At 41.7% G+C, this 14,750-nt stretch overlaps 1 protein-coding gene across 1 annotated transcript in view; it reads right to left on the reverse strand.

Annotated features, from left to right (window-relative positions):
* Positions 1 to 5,139: 5,139 nt before the first annotated feature.
* The window catches only part of tars1 (threonyl-tRNA synthetase 1), a 43,917-nt gene continuing 34,306 nt past the window's right edge, over positions 5,140 to 14,750 (reverse strand). The window contains exons 18-19 of the mRNA XM_078550149.1: positions 6,971 to 7,085; positions 5,140 to 5,550 (exon numbers count right to left, since the gene is read on the reverse strand). Coding sequence (XP_078406275.1) covers positions 5,402 to 5,550; positions 6,971 to 7,085 — 264 coding nt within the window. The 3' untranslated portion in view covers positions 5,140 to 5,401. The remainder of the gene's footprint in view (positions 5,551 to 6,970; positions 7,086 to 14,750) is intronic.

Consider the following 14,750-nt stretch of genomic DNA (forward strand, 5'->3'; position numbering starts at 1 on the left):
GCCTGGACTCTTTCGGCAGAACAGCAGCTGATTTTTAAATCCATTACTCTTTGACTGTTGGTGGCAGAGAGAAAACCTCTCTGATGTCTCTCAGAGCTCTTCTTAGGGGTTCCTGGCTGTTTCAGCTGAGAGCTATGTGTTGCTATTGTCTCTCATGCTGCCAATCAAGATGGCATCTAACAGCCATCTTCATAGTTCAAAAAACACAAAAATGGCTGCTACATTAATTTCCGGGAGTCATTATTTCATCAAGCAAAGAAGTTAATTACATTGTGGTCCTTTGAAGTCCCTTCTGGTCTCCTATTCTTTCAGAAGCCAAGGGGTTTTCACACATTTTTAGAAGATACAGTGGACATCCCTGGAGACATATTTTGCATTTTAAAGACTCTTCGTAGCCAGTTCTACAGATATGAGTCTGACAAGGTTTGAACAAACACAAAGGTGCCATGTTGTCTGTCCATATTGCCATTTTGAAAAAGCTTTTTAAACTCAATGTGAAGGTTTGAAAACAGAAATGGGCCTTTAAAACAGTTGTCCTTAAAATCTGTGATATCATAATTACACATACATGAATGCAACTTAAAAGGAAAAATTAATATGAGATAGAATCTTTGTTGGAGTCTTAGATGAAAACTTGTCAGACCTCTTGCAGTCGAGGGATGATTTAACACTAACCAAGGGATGACTTAACATTAACCAAGGCCCATTCAGTTGACCAGGCAAGCTGAGGTTGGGAAACAGACTCGTTCAGTACTTCAAGGTGACAGGGAGACTCATTTACAAAGAAGCCCCGACTCCAGGAGTTTGTTGCGTTTCAGATTAAAAATGTGGTTGTACAGACACAGGGGAAGTGCAAAAGAGGGCACAGCAACCGTCATAACCAAGTGTTATTGGAGTGGCGGGAAAAGGCAGGGTCAAAGTGGAGATTGTCCTGTCAAAACTACAGAGTGCCATTTTTGTAAGAAGATGGGTCATTTTAAAGCAGTGTGTCATATCAAGAAGTTTTCATTGCAGAAACAGAAAGAAAACCCCTCAAAGGTTAGCAAAATTCAACAAATTGAAGACGTCAATGATCTACAGGTGCTGTTCCTGGGCAAGATTAAAGGATCAACGGGAAGTTGTTGGAGTGCTCAAATTTTGGTTGACGGGCATAAAACATGTTTTAAACTGGACACTGGAGCTGGAGTTTCAGTTCTTTCTGACACTGAACATGGTTGGAGTGAGATCTTCACCCATCAAGTGTACAACTCCATGGAACAGGAGGCATATAACTTAAAGTCATGAGACAGATGACTGCAACATTTCAATATAAAGAGTGGAGAATCACTAAAAGCTCATACGTAATCCAGAACCCGGGTTGTTCACTTTTAAGTAGAAGAACTTGTACTAATTTACAACTGATCTACAGAGTGGAGGAATTGGAAAATCAAGAGCAGCCTAAAGTTTTTGGCTCTGAAGAAGTCATAAGGACTCAAAATGTTAACTGTATTTTTTCTCCACAGAAGCTGTTAGTCCTGCTGACCTTTTCCAGCATTGTCTGTTTTTATTTCAGATTTTCAGCATCCGCAGCATTTTGCTTTTATCTAAAGTTTTTGGAGCTGGATTTCCATAATTGTTCAAAGGAAGCTGAAAACAGTTTTTCACATCATCTTAAGTCCTGAAGCAAAGCCACTATGTTTGTTTACACCAAGGAAAGTTCCTCACCATTTCTGCAGCAGGTAAAGCAGGAAGCCGAATCAATGTTATGACAAGGAGTAATCTTACCTGTAACAAACCTGCAAGTCGATGTTCAGGTATGGTTCTGTCGAAATGAAATGAATCACTGAGAATCTGTGTTGATCTCACACAGTTGAATAAAGCTGTTGAAAGGGAAATTCAGCCAATGTCATCTGTGGATGAGAATCTGGGAAAGCTGGGAAAGAGTTCAAACTTCATTAAGCTAGACACAAATAGTGACTTTTGGCAGTTACCCTTAGATATGGAATCCAAGTTATTTAAAGCTTTATATCCACCATTGGGGAGGTATTGCTTTAACAGATTACCTTTTGGTATCACATCTGCACCTGAACTTTTTAAGCAAACCATGACAGGTAGCCTGGAAGGATTGGATGGAGTAATTTGCCATATGGATGATGTCCTAATCCATGGCAGTATTACAACTGAGCGTGATGCCAGAGAACTGTGCTACAACATATACAAGAAGCGGGACTTACCCCTAATAACAAATGAGTTCTTGCAATCGACAATTAAATTCCTAGGGCATATTGTACATGTGTCAGGGGTCAGAGCGGATCCTCAGAAAACTACAGTGATCAAAGAATTTCTCCTCGAAATGTCAGAGCTCCAGTGATTCATGGGGATGATGAATCAAGTGGGGAAGTTCTTAAACTGGTTCATTCATGTTTGTTAAGTTGGGTGTCAGCTGCTAAAACCGGGCCAGGCTTGGTACTGCGAAGAAGCCCAACAGATGTTATTTGTAAGGATCACGGAAATGTTAATATCACCAGACATATTGGCTGATTATGATCCAGAACTGCCTACGATTGTTGCTGGATTATCATCAGAGTGTTGGTAAACATAGACATAGGTGTACTACACATCTCGTTCTTTGACCAAAACAGAACAAAGGTATGCAGTTACTGAAAAATAAATCTTAGCTGCTACCTGGGGGGCTTGCAATAAGTTTGCAGACTATGTCCTGGATCTTCAATTCACAATTGAGATTCACCACAAACCTCTGGTTACACTATTAAATGCAAAGGAATTAGCAAAGATGCCCCCAAGGGTGCCAAGATTTTGTATGAGGTTGATGAAATTTGATGCTACAACTGAGTATGTGCAAAGGAAGAAACAGACAACAATGGATGCATTGTCGCATATTCCTGTAGCGAGGCTGGAACAATGGGATGTACATTTTGTTGAAGACGTGTAGACTTTTACTTCATTAATGACTAAATATCTGCCAGCTACAACACTACACTTAAGAGATCAGAAATGCACATATGTCAGACAAAGAATGTGCTCAAATCCGTGAGTACTGCAGCAGAAGATGACCGGGATATACACCACAAAATCCTATTCTAAGGCAATATTTTGAGCAAAGACGACACTTCAATGTTGTGGATGACTTGCTGATTTATGATGAGAGACTGGGGAAACCCAAATTCCTACGACTTGATATATTTCAGAAGTTACACCAAGGTCACTTGAGCATTACAAAGTGTTGTGCCAGAGCAAGTAATTCTGCCTGGTGGCCAGGGCTCTCCAAATTTAGAAGAGACAATATCCAATTGCATCACATGCACTATCCATCAGCAGGAGCAGAGGGAACCACTGTATCCTCATTTCCTCCCAGACTGTGGGAACATCTCCAGATGGATCTTCTAGCTCAGAGGGAACACTGTTTTGATAGCGGTTGACTACTATTCAATGTGGATAGAGGTAAAACATCTACATGGTCATACATCTAAGGTTGTCATTGCATCGTTGAAAGAAATTCCTCGTCATTTCTGACAACTGCCCACAGTTTGCCAATGAATACTTCAGGGAATTGGCTGAATCTTATGGTTATGTCCACACACAACTAACTCACCGAGATATTTGCATGCTAATGGTGAGGTCAAAAGTGGAGACCGTAAAGGCTTTATTAAAAAAGAACAATGATATTAGCTTGGCACTGCTAAGCTATCGTTCTAAAATAAAAACAGAAAATGTTGGAAAAACAGCTGGTCTGACAGCATCTGTGGAGAGAGAAACAGAGTTAACGTTTCGAGTCTGCATAACTCTTCATCAGAGCTATCATTCTACCCCGCCCCAGAATAATCTGGCTCCATGCAAGCTTTTAATGGGAAAGCAGCCAAGGACTCAACTTCCTACTCTTCCGCGCACAGCAGCAGACTTGGACAAGGTGAGGAATAGGGAGGATGAGTACCATTCCAGTCAAACATGGAACCGTAATAATTGCCGCAAAATACACAAACTACCAGACCTCCAGCCTGGAAAATCAGTGTGGATTTGTGATAAAGCTCATCAAGGCCAAGTTCTTGAGAAAACACATGTTGATCCTATCTTGTGGAGATGGAAAAAAAAGGAATTGGAGTGCACTAGTTTCTACAAGGTGGCCTTCTACAGAGTTGACCAGTTCTTTAGGAGACCTGGAAGACGGCCTGGATGGTGAACTGGTATCCTCTGACAATTCTCATTCTGCCCAACATAGTCCAAGAGAATGCATGGAGAGCTCGAATTCACAACCTCCTCTGAGGGAACTGAGAACATGGTCGAGTAGACTGGTGAAATCGCCAGTGGTTGTCTCTATGAATCAGAGATGAAGTCAGAGACTTGGGGGAGATATAGTGTAAAGGGTTAGTGTGAATATGTAAATGAGACAGCTCATACCATCTTAGGGAAGTGATGTAAGGTCACATGACTATCATGATTGGGTTCTTTCTTGCAGCCTCGTGGCAAGGATGAAATCTCATTCTAGATGTAGTTATTCTTTGTCATGATTTGAATAAAGTTGATGTTAAATCCTGCCTCAGAAGACTCCAACGATAGTTATTAACAACACCTCAAACACAAGAACATTAGAGATTTCAGCCAACCTGACCCTAATTTAAAAGTGGGAGAGGGTGGGGGCTAGTGGTTAACCCCCACTACAGGATATAAATAGACAGTATCTACAGGTGCTTCTTTCCCTTGTACTTCAGCATTTCCTATTGGATGCAAAGGTTGCAAATCTCATGGGTTTGAGGCAAGAATAATAGTGCCAGTGTAACTGCCACTTACTGATCTGGAGATGGAGTATGGTACAGGCTGAAATAATGGCATTGCCAGGCAACACCTGACAACTTGCATGTTGAGAAAAGCAATAGTTTTGCTGTTTGAGTTTTTTTTTAAAAAGTAGCCTTTTGGTTTTTAAACAGATTTGAAAATAAAATCTCGTGGCAACTCAATGGCACCAGGCTGACATTTTCCTTAAGATTATGAACTTCACTTGGACATATGAAGAATATATACTTAGATGACCTTGAAAAATATCTATTTATAACAATGGAAAAAGGGGAGAACTCAATTTACTACTGGAATACAAACTGATCCCATTTTTGCACAATGCATTTTATAACAAGAATCAATGGTAATGGAAATTTATTTTATTAGGTGCCTTTGAACTCTAATTGTGAATCCTAATATTTGTTAAAAATACAGATATATGAATTACAGAAAGAAACCTACAAATAAAGTTTTGAAGATGTACTTTCAAAATCATTTTGCATGCAAGAAATTGCCATTATACATAAATTGAAACAATAACTTTAATTCTTAACCTACAACTCACATTATTGACCATTTTGTGCAGACAGAAATTTTGAGATTGCCGCTTGGAAATGCCATTATTAGATTTTCAGAACTCCTCTTCAGCATGTTTACTTCTGGATTTCTTGTGCTGTAAAAGCCTCTGGATGGTTTCAGATATTGTGCGTTCTCCATGCACCTTGTTGTCTCTTGTACGCACATTGACTGTTTCACTGCTCTTCTCTTTTTCACCAACCACTGCAAAGGCAACAACATATTTTCAGTACATTCTAGCAATTAAGCAGGGAAAACAAAATCAGTTAAAAAGATTCCAAAAAATAAAGTTGTATATGAAGGTACTGTGATAATGCTTTGGAATTACTGTCAGAAATGTTGATAAAGTAGATGACCGGTACCAGATACAACCAGCTGATGTATAAGAATGATTCGCTGTCCTTTTTCTTCTTCCCAACATGGCAGTATCTGAACACCTCTTGGCATGACTGAAGTCAGTATTAATTTGCACTGTGCCTTGGCGTGGCGGAGTATTTACTTAAAAAAGTTACATTTGTTACTTTAATCATGGCTAAAGAAACGACAATTCCCCCCCATTCATAGTATTGTCTTAAACACTAACTAGTTTCTGTTTCAGGGTATGGTTTTGCTTAATTAAAATGCTGAAAATATTCCATCCTCTCAACTTTGCAGAAATGCTTCAATTTAAATAGGTTAATTAACAATCATAATGGGTATTTATTTTTATTCACTAACAAGACATTTATCATCTATCTCCAATTAGGCTACTTCAGAGGGGAATTAAGAGTCAACCACACTGACGTAGCACTGGAATCACATTGGCTAGACCCAGCAAGGGCAACCAGTTTCCTTTCTTTAGGAACGAGAGATAGTTTTAAGTAATTTATGGGTGTTAGGAATGAGAGAGAGAGATTTAAGTTTAATTTATATGTTTTATTTGTGTGTTGAGAAAGGTGGAACCTGGCTTTTAGTTTTCTGAGAGATGGGGCCACGAAGTTTCTAGGCCCTGTTTGAATACATTTTTAATGAGATTTTAGACTCTTGAAGTGAAGAGCTGCATGACCAGGGAGGGTTAGTGGCTTAGGGAAGTTAAACAATCACATAGGTAGAAATAAATGTTATTTCTGTGCAACTGAGCAACAGGGGCCCAGACAGGGATACCCACAGAAACAGGCAGGAACAGAAAGTAGCTTTTTAGTCAGTTGGTATGAGTATACCACAGGATGAAGACAGAAAAGTTTAAGGCTCTCTCTCTCTCTAGCTGGAAATGTTGCCACACTGTTAAGAAACTCATATATATTGCTTGAAAGTTAAAGTAATAGTGAATTTAGAGTGAGTTTTCTGGATATCTCAGGGGAGATACCAATTCTGGAAGAGAAATTTCTTTGCAACTGAACCAGCTCTACCCTGGGTGTGGAAATGATGGTACAGCTTCACTGGAGCACTGGGCTTTTCTCCTCACCTTCCCCACTGGATAGCGGTTAAAAATCGAGCCAGTTGTAGCACTAATTATTTCAAGAGTCGAAAAATTAAATCCATACCAAACAGAATAAGATAGACATTGTTCAAAGTAATTAAAAAGATTTAACATCTCTTTCAACCCACCTCAACAAACAGTCTAAAAAAGATTGCCGAAGCTTACCAAGGATGAAGTTATATTGGGCAAGTTGTGCATTTCGGATTTTCTTGTTCAGTGTGCATCCTTGATCAAGGTCAACATCACTCATTAACCCAGCATCACGAAACTGCTGTTGAACCTAGTCATATGAATTTATAAAAAGAAACACCCTTACTGAAAATGTTTATAAAGTTAAAGTTTTAAAATAACCAAAAAACCTCAAGTGGCCATGACTTCGCTCCCAATGGAATAAAATCAATATGATCATTTGCTATAAAATCAGAACACACCAGAGGTAAATTTGGGAACTGATTACCTGATAGGAATTGCGATTGATAAACTTCTCTTCCACATGAGAAAATCCAGAGTGAAAAGACCATTTAATTCATCAAGAGTCATTTTATCACAATCACACCATTTGTTAATGTTAATTAATTTCCTCAAAGTTCTCAGAAGAATCAAGTGGCGATGTTAAACATCTCTAAACTCCAAATCCTCTTCTCAATATGTCTTTCAAATGTAAAAAAAGCATACGAACATACGAATTAGGAACAGGAGTAGGGCACTTGGCCCTTCGAGCCTGCTCCGCCATTCAATAACATCATGGCTGATTTGACTGTAACCTCCCGCCTACCCAAGATAAACTTTCACCCCTTGCTTATCAAGGATCTATCTACCCCTGCCTTGAAAACATTCAAAGACTCTGCTTCCACTGCCTTTTGAGGGAAGGAGTTCAAGGACTCACTACCCTCAGAAAAAAATTCTTCTCATCTCTGTTTTAATTGGGCGATCCCTTATTTTTTGAACAGTGACCACTAGTTCTAGATTCTCCCACAGGAGGAAACATCCTCTCCACGTCTACCCTGTCAAGACCCCTCAGAATCTTATATGTTTCAATCACATTTTCTCTTACTCTAAATTCTAGTGGATACAAGCCTAGCCTGTCCAATCTTTCCTCATAGACAACCCACCCATTCCTGGTATTTGTCTAGTAAACCTTCTCTGTACTGCTTCTAATACATTTACATCCCTTCCTTAAATAAGGTTCAATGAAGAGTGCAGGAGAGCATGCTAGGAGCAGCACCAGGCATACCTAAAAGTGAGGTGTAAACCTGGTGAAGCTATAACACAGGACTACTTGCATGCCAAACAGCATAAGCAGCAAGTGATAGACAGAGCTAAGCGATCCCACAACCAACAGATCAGATCCAAGCTCTGCAGTCCTGCCACATCCAGTCGTGAATGGTGGTGGACAATTAAACAACTCACCGGAGGAGGTGGCTCCACAAATATCCCCATCCTCAATGATGGAGGAGCCCAGCACAGCAGTGCAAAAGATAAAGCTTAAATATTCGCAACAATCTTCAGCCAGAAGTGCCAAGCGGATGATCCATTTCGGCCTCCTCCGGAGGTCTCCAGCATTACAGATGCCATCTTCAGCCAATTCAATTCACTCCACGTGATATCAAGAAACGGCTGAAGGCACTGGATACTGTAAATGCCATGGGCCCTGACAATATTCCGGCAATAGTACTGAATACTTGTGCTCCAGAATTTGTCGCGCCCCCTAGCCAAGGTGTTCCAGTACAGCTACAACACTGGCATCTACCTGGCTATGAGGAAATTTGCCCAGCTGTGTCCTGTTCACAAAAAGCAGGACAAATCCAACCTGGCCAATTACCGCCCCAACAGTCTACTCTCCATCATCAGTAAAGTAATGGAAGGGGTCATCAATAGTGCTATCAAGCGGCACTTGCTTAGCAATAACCTGCTCACTGATGCCCAGTTTGGGTTCCGCCAGGGCCACTCAGCTCCTGAACTCATTACAGCCTTGGTTCAAACAAACTCCGCTGGTTGGAGTCATACCTAGCACAAAGGAAGATGGTTGTGGTTGTTGGAGGTCAGTCATCTCAGCTCCAGGACATCACTGCAAAAGTTCCTCAGGGTAGTGTCCTTGGCCCAACCATCTTCAGCTGCTTCATCAAAGACCTTCCTTCCATCATAAGGTCAGAAGTGGGGATGTTCGCTGATGGTTGCACAATGATCAGCACCATTCGCGACTCCTCAGACACTGAAGTAGTTCGCGTCCAAATGCAGCAAGAAATGGACAATAACCTGGCTTGGGATGACAAGTGGCAAGTAACATTCACACCACATAAGTGCCAGGCAATGACCACCTCCAACAAAAGAGAATCCAACCATCGCCCCTTGATGTTCAATGGCATTACCATCACTGAATCCCCCACTATCAACATCCTGAGGGTTACCATTGACCAGAAACTGAACTGGACTAGACATATAAATACTGTGGCTACAAGAGCAGGTCAGGGGCTAGGAATCCTGCAACGAGTAACTCACCTTCTGACTCCCCAAAGCCTGTCCACCATCTACAAGGCACAAGTCAGGAATGTGATGGAATACTCCCCACTTGTCCAGATGAGTGCAGCTCCTACAACACTGAAGAAGCTGGACACCGTTCAGGACAAAGCAGTCCACTTGATTTGCACCACATACACAAACATTCATTCTCTCCACCACCGGCGCACAGTAGCAGCAGGGTATACCATCTACAAGATGCACTGCAGGAATTCACCAAGGCTCCTTAGATAGCACCTTGCAAACCCTCGACCACTACCACCTAGAAGGGCAAGAGCAGCAGATAGATGGGAACACCACCACCTAGGAGTTCCCCTCCAAGTCACTCACCATCCTGACTTGGAAATATATCGCCGTTCCTTCACTGTCACTGGGTCAAAATCCTGGAACTCCCTTCCTAACAACACTGTTACAACACCTTACACCACATGGACTGCAGTCGTTCAAGAAGGCAGCTCACCACCACCTTCTCAAGGGCAACTAGGGATGGGCAATAAATGCTGGCCCAGCCAGCAAAGCCCACATCCCGTGAATGAATAAAAAGTACTCCAGATGTCATCTCAGCTGTGTCCTGTACAATTGAAGCATAACCTCCCTACTTCTATATTCAATTCCCCTCACAGTAAAGGTTAACACTCTTCACTTTCCTATCTGATTGCTGTACCTGCATACTAGCCTTTTGTAATTCATGCACTGGGACACTCCGATCCCTCAATGTCAGATCTCTGCAATCTTTCACCATTTGGATAATATGCTTCTTTTCTTATTTTTCCTACCAAAATAGACAATTCCACATTTTCCATTTGCCAGATCTTTGCCCACTCGGTTAACCTGTCTAAGTTCCCTTGTAGCCTCCTCATGTCCTCTTCACAACTCACTTTCCTACCTAACTTAGTATTATCAGCAAATTTAGCAACTACACCTTCAGTCCCTTCATCTAAGTCATTTATATAAAAAGTTGAGGCCCCAGCACTGATCCCTGTGGCACACCACTCATTACATCCCGCCAACCAGAGAAAGACCCATTTTTGCCAACTTTTTCATGTTAGCTAACCTGTCTTCTATCCATGCCAATATGTTTACCCCCTACACCACGGGCTTTGATTTTCTGCAGTAACCTTTGAAGTGGCACTTTCAAATGCCTTCTGGAAATCCAAGTATCTTCACTGGTTTCCTTCATCCATAATACATGTGATTCCTTCAGAAAAACACCAATAAATTGGTTAAACACAATTTCCCTTTCACAAAACCATGCTGACTCTGCCTTATTACCTCGAATTTATCTAAGTGCCCTGCTATAACGTCTTTAATAATATTCTTTAATATTTTTCCCATGACAGATGCTAAGCTAACTATCCAGCAGTTGCCTGCTTTCCGTCTCCCTCCCTTTTTGAATAAAGTCATTATGTTTGCTATTTTCAATTCTAATGGCATCTTCCGCGAATCCAAGGAATTTTGGAAAATTAAAACCAACGCATCAACATTTTTCACTTGCCACTCCTTTTAAGATCCAAGGATGAAGTCCATCAGGACCGAGGGATTTGTCAGCCTGCAGCTCCAACAATTTGCTAAGTATCAATTCCCTGGTGATTGTAATTTTGAGTTCCTCCTTCCCTTCCATTTCCTGACTTACACCTATTTCTGAGGTGTTACTTGTATCTTCTATAAAGACCATTGCAAAATACCTGTTCAATTAATCTGCCACCTCTTTGTTTTCCATTAATTCTCCAGACTCATTTTCTGTAGGACCAACACTCACTTTGTTAACTCTTTTCTTTTTTAAGTATCCATAGAAACTTTTACTATCCATCTTTATATTACTAGCTTGCTTTCTCTTGTACTCTAATTTTTTTCCTCCTTATTAATCTTGTCATTCTTTGCCGTTTATATTCTGCCCAATCTTCTGACCTGCTAACCATCTTTGTGCAATCGTATGCTTTTTCTTTAAGTTTGATACTGTCTTTACCTTTTTTAGTTAACCATGGATGGTGGGTCCTCCCCTTGGAATTTTTCTTTCTCACTGGACCGAATCTATTCTGTGTATTCTGAAAATCCCTTTAAATGTCTGCCACTGCATCTTTATTGACCTATCCCTTAACCTCATTTGCCAGTTCACTTTAGTTTGCTCTGCTTTCATTCCCATATAATTGCCCTTATTTAAGTTTAAAATACTAGTCTTGGACCCACTCTTCTCCCTCAAACTGAATGTAAAATTCAATTATATCATGATCGGTGCTACCCAGGGGCACCTTAACTATGAGATCATTAATTAATCCCATCTCGTTACAGAATACCATGTCTAGTATAGCCAGTTCTCTGGTTGGCTCCAAAATGTGCTGTTCTAAGAATAACTTCCAAACCCACAATCACTACCATCTAGAAGGACAAGGGCAGCAGATAGATGGGAAAACCATCACCTAGAAGTTCCACTCCAAGTCACTCAACATCCTAACTTGGAAATATGTCGCCATTCCTTCACTGTCACTGGGTCAGAATCCTGGAACTCCCTTCGCAACAGCATTGTGAATGTACCTACAACACATGGACTGCAGCGGTTCAAGAAGGCAGCTCACCACCACCTTCTCAAGGGCAACTAGGGATGGGCAATAAATGAGTCAGAGTCATAAAGGTCTACAGCACAGAAGAAGGCCCTTCAGCCCATCGGGTGTGTGCCAGTCAAACAAGTACCTAACTATTCTAATCCCATTTTCCAGCACTAGGCCCATAGCCTTGTATGCCATGGCATTGCAAGTGCACATCCAAATACTTCTTAAATGTTATGAGGGTTTCTGCCTCGACCACCCTGTCAGGCAGTGAGTTCCAGATTCCCACCACCCTCTGGGTGAAAAAATTCTTCCTCACATCCCCTCTAAACCTCCTACCCCTTACCTTAAATCTATGCCCCCAGGTTATTGATCCCTCCACCAAGGGGAAAAGTTCCTTCCTGTCTACCCTATCTGTGCCCCTCATAATTTTATACACCTCAATCATGCACCCACTCAATCTCCTCTGCTCCAGGGAAAATAACCCCAGTCAATTCAATCTCTCCTCATAACTAAAACTCTCCAGCCCAGGCAACATCCTGGTAAATCTCCTCTGCACTCTCTCTACTGCAATCAAATTCTTACTATAATCCAGATTCCAGAACTGCACGCAATACTCTAGCTGTAGCCTAATGCTGGCCCAGCCAGTGAAGCCCACATCCCATGAATGAATAAAAAACTAACCCGAAAACGTTCTATGAACTCATTTACGCTACCTATGCCCATCTGATTTTTCCAGTCTATATGTAGATTAAAATCCCCAATGATTATTCCTGTGTCTTTCTGGCAAGCTCCCATTATCTATTCCTTTATACTCTGTCCTACCATATAGTTACAATTAGGGGATCTGTACACCACTCCCACTAGTGACTTCTTGCCTTTATCCTTTCTCATCTCAACTCACACTGCTTCAACGTCCTGGTATCCTGAACCTCGCTAATACCATCAGAACACACCAGAGATAAACTGAATAAGCTTGTAAAAATAAATAAATATATATAGTTGGTTGAGCTTTCCATCAGAAAGACTACAAAAGTACAGTAAGTCCTTACTTAATGTCGATTCATTTAACATTGTTTCACTTTAATGTCATTAATCAAGTGGTGTCAGTGTATCCATTTAATGTTGCCAGTTTCACTTAAACTTTTTGCCACAGGCATCCTCTTCTGTGGCCTATATGCTCACTTGACTTTTCACAGAGCACTTCCGCCCTTGTCCTCAGTCCACGTTCCCCCCACTCCTGGCATTGATGATACCCCTCCGCCTCCCTTGCCCCTGGTCTTACCCAAATCCTTGGGATCTGTTCTTCAGTGGCTCCCGGCTTCTGGCCACAGCTCCTGGCTTTGCTTGTGAACTCGCACTAAGTCCTGGGCTCCATCTAGTGACAGAAGCTGATTGGTGCAGGTAGTCAGGGCTTTAGCTGCTAACTGCACAGACTAACATCTGCCACTAGATGGAGCCTGGTGAATCTAAAACAGGCTTGTCCAACCTTCTCAATTGTGGGGGTTAGGGGGCACATTTCAAAAATTCTCCCCCTCGAGGGGCCAATGAGCAAATTTCAGAAAGATAAAATTTGGCACAACATTAAATGTGAATTTAAAAAAAACAGGTATGAAAGGAAACAATTTGCAGAGCAAAAAAAGACTAATAAATAAAGATATGGTGAGTGCGTGTCTGGCTCACTCCCAGTCAGAGGGTGCTCACTCACTCACCCTCCCTCCCTCCCTCTCCACCCCCACCCCTCCCCTCAAGCCCCTCCACGCCCCCTCCTTTCCCTCTTACTCTTCTGCCTCTTCAAGCCCTCGCCCTCAGTCTCCAGTCACTCTGTCACTCAGATGCCAGTGGGCCCCGCTCCTGCTGCCTCACGCACTGATCTGGCCCCAATCTGGGCCCCACACTGGACGCCTGGGCCCTGCTCCCCAGCATCTCCACTCCCTGGGCCTGGCTCCCATCAGAAAGACTACAGCAGTACGGGAAGTCCTCAATTAACATCAACTCACTTAAACGTTGTTAATGAAGTTGTGTCAGCTCCCTGGGCCCCAAACTCACCATTGCTGGTGTTCGCTGCTCTGCCAATCACGGATTGTTTCTCTCCAATTTTTTCTGCTGATAGGCTCACTAGAGAGCAGCAAACGTTGGAGAGAAACGCCTTGTGATTAGAGGAGCAGGCCTATGCAAAATCTTCCATTCAAACTTACATCTTTGACTGGCATTTTGAAAACTGGCTCCACAGGGCTTCGCGGGCCGCACGTTGGGCAAGCCTGATCTAAAAGTACTTTGTACGGAGGTGAATACTGCAATTTTTAAAAAAGATTCTCTTTTATATTTAATGATGTATTTTATTTTGCAAGTTTTTTCAGCTAGGAATGCACAGTGCTGTACATGCATGGTACAGTATTACAACTTGTACATTGGACATTTCTCACCCAGAAAAATAACAAAGGAACCTAATTCTGTCTTTATCATTGATTCCTATGGGAGCTTATGAATCACTTAAAGTGGCAGCATTGAGGGTTTACTCGAAGGTCACAGCAACGTACTGCAGAGTAAATGCAGCAAAGGCACAGTTACACCAGCTGTGAATGAATGCAAAGGACATTTCAAGCACAAGTCCATTTTTATCATTTCAGGTTTGCACACAGTAAAACAACTTTTAGACTGGAGGTTTCCCGTTTGTCTCAGTTGCAATGGAATACTTCAAAGTAGCCAGCATCTGTTTGTATTAGATGGTATTTGCTGCTGCCGCCAACTATAATAGTTCTAGACGTTTACACTTCAGCTTTCAAATTACAGGATGTCCATTTTCCAACACAGATTTCAATTTAATATCTGATAAGTCACAGAAATTTAACATACAGGTACATCAAGCAAATGGTATGTTGTAC

This window comes from Cetorhinus maximus, chromosome 1 (assembly GCF_964194155.1).
Source record: "Cetorhinus maximus chromosome 1, sCetMax3.hap1.1, whole genome shotgun sequence".
NCBI classification, from domain to species: domain Eukaryota; kingdom Metazoa; phylum Chordata; class Chondrichthyes; order Lamniformes; family Cetorhinidae; genus Cetorhinus; species Cetorhinus maximus.